Below are 8328 nucleotides of genomic sequence, written 5' to 3'. Positions count from 1 at the left end.
GACAACAGCTGTCCCCTCCTTGTTGACCGTCCAAAAACATTATTCACAAACACTCCCAGATACAAACACACACACAAACACACATACACACACCTGTTGCTGCTTCTCCTGGATGAATTTCATCACCGGCTCAAACTATCTGTTGTGAAATCCCAGTCATCAGTTGCTCATTCTCTCAAGTCTCCTCTCCCATCCAGGAGCTTGCATGACAACCCACATGACACACATGGTGTAACATTCACCCACTTGTTTGTGTCTCAAAATAGCATCAGATCACCTATAGTTTTCCAGTCCCCCCACCTTTTCCACCCTTCCCTCCCCCTCGCCGCTGGACTTCATTCGCTGGCAGCGAGGAAATTAAACATCCTGACCTAGTAACTTCCAATCGTAAGATCAACACACTAATGTGAGAGCTGCAGCCTAAATTATGATCGCCTGCATTTCCTGAACATTTCTTTTTGACATTATTCAAATAAAAGTGAATTTCTTACAAAGCATATCCAAGCCGAGACTGAAAAGACTTTTATCATTTGATTTCTTGTTTTGATTTCGCCCGAGTCCGTTGAAAGTCCATCCATTCATGTACAGTATGTTAGCGTCTGCGGACGGGGTTGGATGTCGGGAACTTGTCTGGGCAAGAGAGGGATCGGCGTGCACAAGAGTGTGAGCAGAGATGAGCAGATGCACGTGGGGACATACAGGACACATGAACTACTCACATTGCATTCAGCCGTGACTCACCAAGCAATATTTATACACACAGTAGGGATGGAAATGTGGCTGCGATGGACGGTTAAATAAGACAACCTTTTAATTTCAAGGCAAAAACTCAACAACTGCAGAAATGGAAATACATAAAAAAGGGTAAAAATGTATCCAAGTGCATACAAAAAGTTGGAATATTACATGTGCAAATATAACAGATGGATAGCAGCAAATGCATACAATAAACAAAACTATAGCGATCACTACACTTGGAGTTAGATCAGTGCAAAAGAGAAATATGAATGAAGATAGGTTCCAAAATTATTTTGCCACACAGGGTTTAAAAGGATTCAGAATTCATTTCATGAATATAGATTTGAGATTTTTTTTATATACCTGAATGTTTTTTAGATAATGCAGCAGGACTTTGGGGCCACAAGGCAAGGTCGAGGGGGGTAAACAAAAGCCTGACAGAAATGTATTTTTCAAGTCCCCACAATTTGGTGAGCGTTTCCGTGCATTTTAACAAAACTGGTGAAACAAAAGTGACACGCGTCTTTTTAGAAAAAAAAAAAAAAAGGCAAAATCCTACAATTTTTTGATAAAGTTATCATTATGATGACATCATTTTCATCAAAGAGGTTACAGTAAGAGTTCGCCAGAAGCAGCCACAAGATCAGCCAACGGCGGAGGGTTTAACTCCCACCAAACATCCACAGCCCCAGACTTTCAACCTGACAGGTAAAATCTCCTGATTTAAAGGCGGCACTTTCCCTTCAGGGGGTCAGACAGGTTAAAAAGGAGCAGGGAAACTTTTCACTGGCTCGGGGTTCAAAACAGACTTAAAAAAAAAAGGTGCTGAACACAGAACTTTTTCTTCCTTCCGGCAGATGGATCTAGAATATCACAAATGTGTGAATATTTGAATTTAGGTATGTGATCATCAAAACGTATAGGTATATATTGGGAGGGGCACATGAGGTAGCATCAAATTGTAAACTTTAAAGAATAAAATTAGAAAAAAAAAAAAATTATGAATAAAAATAAATACATTTATTAAAAATAAATAAATAAAAACAATATATTCATCTATTATATATATATTTTAATTTAGGTGAGCTGTCACATCCCCTCCCTCTCTCTATATATAATTTTTATGCATTTATTTTTTATATATGTATGTATTTATATATATATATATACACACACGTATATACATGCATATATATATATGTGTGTGTGTGTATATGTATGTATATATATATATATATATATATATATATATATATGTATATATGTTAATTCTATTCATTGATGCTGCTATTCCACGTGCCCCCCAATATACCCTCAGGACAAATAGTTTTTCTGATTCTAATTCTGATATATCCTGAGTTATTCACAACAACTGACCCGGGGACGGCACGTGTTGGATGTTTTGGTAATAAAGTCGTAGCATTTCAGGCCGAGATGCTGCGCACATTTACAGAGGAGGGATGGTGAAGATCTGGATATAGGAAGACCAAAGAGGGGGATTTATGGATGCAGTGAAGGAGGGCAGGAAGTTAGGTGGTGTGAGAGGAGAGGATCAAGAGAATTGGGTCATATGGGGAAAGTTTTTGGTAAAAATTGACTCATGAAGCAAGATTAAATCCCCGTATCTAACTCATCTGAATTAAATATACTAATATTCAATCGTGGAATCGGTCACAGAATTCACAAAATTGATGATTTTGCCCACTTTTTTGAGACGCACGTAAGAGTGAGAGAACCGTGATCAAACAGTTTGTACGGCAGAGTCCCGCAAGATGTCCAAGCATCGGATTTCGGGTCGTAGCACTCAAAATTGTCCGAATCCTGGATGACATCGCGGCCGTCGATGTAGCGTCCTCCGCTGATGTAGAGTTTGTTATTGAGCACTGTGGCAGAGTGGTGCATCCTCCTCTCCTTCAGGTTGGCGCATTTGAGGAACCGGTTGGCCTTGGTGTCGTACGCGATCATCCTCCTGGTGTATCCTTGGGCAGGGGAGATGGTAACATAAGTCTACCGGACCTCAATTTGATTTATTGCAACACTAACACATTTTCGATCAGATTTTTACAGCATCTAAAATTTTTTAAAGACCTGCAGCTCCTGGACTCCTGTAGAAATAAGCTGCAGGTAAACATAGGTCTACTTTATTTTTATGTTTTGTCTCGTCATGATAGAAAATGTCTGCGTTTAGCAAAAATTTAGGGCCACAATTATACTTGTTGCCAAACTACATGAAGCCTCGTTGAAGCCATGAAGCCATATTGTTTTCATGTGGGCATTTCTATTTTGTTTATGAGTTGAGCAAGAGGTTTTTATGGTGTTGTATACAATTTACCATTTATTTGTTTCAATCACTGTCGCATGTCCCATATTTGACAGATTCAAATATAATTATACTGTTTATTCCAAAATTCTACCAAAAATAATGAAAAAAAATAACATTGGATATGTTTCATAGACCCTTTTTTCCTCCCTTTGGGGTGTTTCGATGGTAAAAAGCCAGATTATGTAATATGTAGGCTTTTAAAATCTTCGCTTATCGAAAGTCTTGAAATACCGTTGCCCGTAGCAATGAAATATTGAGAGCTGCTGTTTGTCTTGAGAATTTAATGCTGTGAAATGTCTCCACCCATACAAGCAAAGCAGCAACTGTTATTACCCAACGGCGGGTTTAATTCAACTGTCACCGCTCTACAAATCACATAGATACCACAAAATAAATCAACCAATGTGTGATCAGCGTCACAGAAACTACCTCCAACAATGTAGATTTTTTCATCCATAACGGCAGCAGGAGCAGAGATGTTCTTCACCGTTCTGTTCTCCATCTTGGACCACAAGTTCCTGGCAACGTGATAAACCTACGGACGGACATAAGCGACAGTGGAGAAAAATACTTTTGTTTAAAAAGAGGTAAAGCCTATTGATTAACGCAGTCCCGGGTGTTTATTGTAAACAGTTTTGAGCGGCACCTGTATTATTCGGACCGGATTCCGCATTGCATCTTCTCCTCCAAACATGTAGATCCTCTGGTTTGTGGCAGCCACAGCAGGGTGCAGCACGGCCTCGGGCATGGGCGCCGCAGACTCCCACTGGTTGAACATACTGTTATACCTGATTATTGAGAGATATAATTCCCTTTATTTGAAGTTTCATCGATTAGGACTTGCATTTGAATTGATTTGAATCAAGGTCAGCGCGCTTTCGATTCGTGATGAAGCTTTTCTCAAAATTGAGGCAACCCTTGATTGCACGCTTTGTATCAAATCATCGGTCTTTTTAAACACAATTCATTTTTTTACATCCATTATGTAGGAGTATAACAACGTATTTGATGAATGATTTCTGGACGGATGCTACGAGACTTGCGGTCGGTTTTTACAACATAGTACGCCGATGTGGGAAAGTATGAAAACAGAACAAGGTTTCTGATTATAAATCTAAATATTTTTATGCATGTAAACAGAATCCCAGTCCAATACGGAAATTAAATCCTTCTGCTTTTCCCTTGCAGAACAGTAAACCTCGGGGTAAACAACAAGTCAGTCTGCAGAATTGATGAATCTACTGCACGATCGCGTGATTTGAGGAAAACAGTTATATCGTATAATGTTCAAATCAACTTTCTGCTGCATAGAGTCAGATGTTTCCACCGTCACGTACATGACAGCGCATTGCTTCTTCCTTAATAACGCTAATTCTCACCTCTCTACGCTTCCTGTGATTCGTCTGTCTGGACCGAGTCCACCGAGGGCGAAGATGAAGTGGAGGTGGGAGACACTTTGGTGAGCGAAGCGTGGCTTCAGCAGGGGCTCCACCAAACGCCACTGGTTAGTCTTGAGAGAAAGCGTGTAGACGGACGAAGAGACTTGGCTGTTGCGATTAGTTGTGAGGCCTCCGATGACATACACCACGCCGTGGAGGGCCACATAGGAGGCTTTGTACAGACGAACGGGCAGCTTGGCGAGCCGCTGCCACGTCTGGCTCGTCTCATCGAAGACCGAAGCTTCTCTCGACGTCTGCTCGTTGTTTTTCCTTCCTCCGACTACCACCAACATGTCGTTGGAGGTGTTGCGTCGCGGCGCCGCCCAGGGACGTTTGACCTCATCTGCTGTGTCTCCAAAGCAATCGGCGCCGACGGCAAACATCGCACGGCGCATGGATTCGATGAGTTCAGTGCAGAGGGCGGAGGATCGGATCAAGGGGTCATTGGCTATGAATTGGAAGAGGTAGGTGGGATGGATGTAGCGAAGGCGAACCTTCTCGAAAAGGTCACCGATGGAGCCGCGCCTCGACGGGGGATCGTGGCGGATCCAAGCGACGAGCGTCTCGAAGACCTGCTCCTCCTCTGCGCAGAGGGCGTCGTCCTCCAGGTATCCCATGAGTTCCGGTAAAGAGAGCTCGCGCAGATCCTCCGATGCCGAAACATCGGAGAAGCTCTTCGCGGCCGTCTCCTTCGCCCTGCGTTTCAAACTTTCGCAGTTCACGATCTCTGACAGTCTGATCATGCTCAGACAGTTTTCTGGACTCAGCTGCCGCTGAAGAAAAGATGAGCAGACCTCGAAGAGCCAGGTGTATTGCAACATGGAAGATGCCTGCATCAGAGGGAGCACATTGTCCGTGCTGATACTCACCACTCCGGTATAAACATAGTCAATGATAGCGCCCAGAACGGCTGACGCGACACCCTTCAACTTTATCTTGGTCTGCAGGCTCTCGATAAAGTTGTTGCAGAACATCGCTTTGAAGTAGGGACTGCTAGAAACTAGGACGTTACGATGACATGGAAACTCTGCGCTGTCAGAACAGAGCAACACATCAGTCAGAATGTTCTCCCGTCTCAGTCCGTCGAGCTGGAGGAGCAGATTGGACGACTGCTCCGGATCTTTGTAGTGAAACAGTTCGTTCGCTTGCCGTTCCATGCTGATGATAGAAACCGCATCGTAAAATCAGTTACTCCGTGTTTTGTTTTGTTTTTTCGTATTTTCATTTGAACAATATTCACAATATCAAATATCGTTAAAGCAGATTTTATGGAACTCGGTGATATTTGACCCATTGGGTCAATGGGTCAAATGGGTCAAATTGACCCTTAACATAATATGAGGGTTAAAGTAATGAATTCCATTCACGGATGAGTTGTGAAGCTGACCAGCGTGTCGCCATTTATCGTAACCTTTGTGCTTCCATATGCAAACCCTTCAAAATCCAATCTGGTCCAGAAAAAAGAAGCCGTGCAGTAGATTTGCCTTCCAAAGCACAAGTCAATTGCTGATTTTACGGCAACAAAGCTTTCATTTCTCCGTCGGTAATTATATTCTCCCAATATCTTTGCGCCTCGTTCTGTATTAACTGTTGGTCTCATTCTGCGATTATCCATCATGAGCCGACCAATGTTTAAAACATAACACGAAATAGCTTACTATTTAATTATTGATCACTACAACCATTTACCACGAAAAACCGGATAAAAAAAAAAAAACCTTTTCCTCACACCAGATTCTTAAATAGTCTTCAATGTGGTTATTTAAACGCTCTTGATAACCTTTTGAACTGTAAGCAAGAACACACGGCACGATTCAAAACCGCTGCCGCTTATTTTAGGTACGGTGAAAGAGACCTTTCTGATCGTGCACGAAACGGGACGTCTCTGCAGATTAAAACACCTGCATAAAAACCTCTTTTGTTAAATCGCGGGATCGTGTGTCTCTTCTGCCGCTTTTGCGTTCGTGTTTTTCCTATGAACCTTTTTTTTTTTCTCTTTGTTTTTTTTTTTGTCTGTTGGCATTTCACTTGGCAAACGTGGCTGCGGCTTGTTATCCCACAATCGTGAAATGGAAATTGCACAAGGTAAAAACAAAAGATTTCGAATAAAAATGATTTATTAAGCTTTTTGGCATGCAAGTTTTGCATAAAACAACTCGAATCTTACTATTTCGCTTTAAGCATTCACAGTCGGGGTCAGACAACGAACACAAAAACACCCTACCTTACTGTCTTCTCTTTATGTATCTTTTCTCAGGGTCCACTCTAGTCGTAGCAGTTGCTCAGCACAAAATATGATGTCTTGACATTTTCCTACGCTTTCTTCCTCTTTTCTCTCGTGTCGATGCTGCGTGGCTCGATGATCCAAAGTAGGCTGTCTCTCTGTAGGCATGTGTTGAGCGCTGTTTGTTGTTGTGATCCCTTTCCACGAGGCCTCTGTGTACATTCCTACCCTAAAAATAGGGCCTCGCTTTGGCAACACGGCAACAGACTCACATGTGACATGAGCGCTTTCTTAGAATCCGTCGGATTCATCAACGAATCCCTATCTTTTCTTTTCCATTTCCTATTTTGTCTTATTCTCAGCCCGTCTCATAGCCCAGGAATCCTTATATCGAAGCAATTCTGTTCCCTCCATCATTTCTGCCTCTGTTGGCCACATGATTGCGGCAGTAACAACAGCGCTGATACTTGATAACACTCATTTTGTTGGCCGCCCATACTGTTGTCTGGCTGCTGCGGCACATGGATATAAAAACAGATGTGAAGAGGTCTGGAGAGCTGGAAAAAAAAACAAAAAAAAAAAAAAACAGGCAGTACATCCAGCTCATTTTATCTTAAATAAAAAGGTTTTACGTCAGCGAAACACTTGAATGGGGACGATTCGCTTTTAAAGTATAAACAAATATCCGAATACATTTATCAAGGACATTTACATTGCTTTTGCTGTCAGTAAAAAAAAAAAGGGAAGAAAGGAGTGTATTCATTGTTACGTTGGCTGTTAAGAACCTAATAAATAGCAGCGGTGACGGCGGCGCTCGTCTTGTGAAAATGTATGCACAAAAAGTGAAATACTTCCATTCTCGGTCAACACGGTATTGACGTGTTTTTCTTGGACTCACGGGGCTTTTGCAAACCCGAGAACCAACTTGGAGTTTCCTCCGCCTTCGCCCATCTGTGTGGACCAACGTGTGGATTTTATGCAGCAAACCGAGCTCATAAAAGCCTTTTGAGGATCACGAATTTCCCAGCAAAACCCTGTGCTCATCTGTGCTGACTGACTGGTTGGCAGGGTGGGATTGTGAAATTTGCAAAAGAGGTCTTTGTCTGAGACACCGGTGCAGGACAGAAACGTGAAATAGCACCATCTTGTGTTTAGGGCTACAAAATCTGCATATCGATGGCTTTGAATGCAAAAGCTCCTATTTGCAAATTTTTCGATTTTGTTTTTTTGCATTGAATGGTGAGAAACGGGATGGCTCTACATTTTCAGTCTATCTGCGAGATAACACCAAACTCCTATGTGCACAATGAAGCAGAAAAAATTAGGAAAAAAAACACTTATCTGCATTGTCAGTGGTAAAAATACATGCAAACATAGAAATCTGTGAACAATAGAATATTCTTGTATATCTTTAACACAGACCATACTATAATCAAATGAAACGTTTTTTTCATTTCCTGAAAAAAGTGTTTGTTTTTTTTCAGATAGGAGGTTTTGCATTCCAGCCATCGATATTTCAAAAATCTCGATGTCACTCACGTGTGGCATGTTTCACAGGTATTTCATTACATGTGAAATAAGCAGTGCAATTGCTAGAAACCCGG

The 8328-nt window shown here is 41.8% G+C and overlaps 1 protein-coding gene across 3 annotated transcripts; it reads right to left on the bottom strand.

The window, feature by feature from the left end:
- Nucleotides 1-788: 788 nt before the first annotated feature.
- On the bottom strand, nucleotides 789-7163 carry LOC147229216 (kelch-like protein 38). Of its 3 annotated transcripts, none has more exons than XM_086154510.1 (5): nucleotides 6725-7163; nucleotides 4441-5658; nucleotides 3708-3849; nucleotides 3491-3596; nucleotides 789-2717 (listed from the first exon to the last, which is right to left on the bottom strand). In XM_086154510.1, the coding sequence occupies exons 2-5, from the start codon at nucleotides 5655-5657 to the stop codon at nucleotides 2419-2421; spliced, it is 1764 nt and encodes a 587-aa protein (XP_086010636.1). In that variant the 5' UTR covers nucleotide 5658; nucleotides 6725-7163; the 3' UTR covers nucleotides 789-2418. The 3 variants fall into 3 exon arrangements, with proteins under 3 accessions (XP_086010636.1, XP_086010637.1, XP_086010638.1); XM_086154511.1 differs by having other exon boundaries at nucleotides 4441-5532; nucleotides 6725-7162; XM_086154512.1 differs by having other exon boundaries at nucleotides 4441-5527; nucleotides 6725-7162.
- Nucleotides 7164-8328: the final 1165 nt, after the last annotated feature.

The sequence above is a fragment of the Fistularia commersonii genome, chromosome 11, assembly GCF_037954325.1.
Source record: "Fistularia commersonii isolate RoL2024-O1a breed Wild chromosome 11, RoL_Fcom_v1.0, whole genome shotgun sequence".
Classification (NCBI taxonomy): Eukaryota; Metazoa; Chordata; class Actinopteri; order Syngnathiformes; family Fistulariidae; genus Fistularia; species Fistularia commersonii.
Note: the sequence above shows the minus strand (reverse complement) of the source record. Positions and strands in the feature narration are given on the sequence as shown.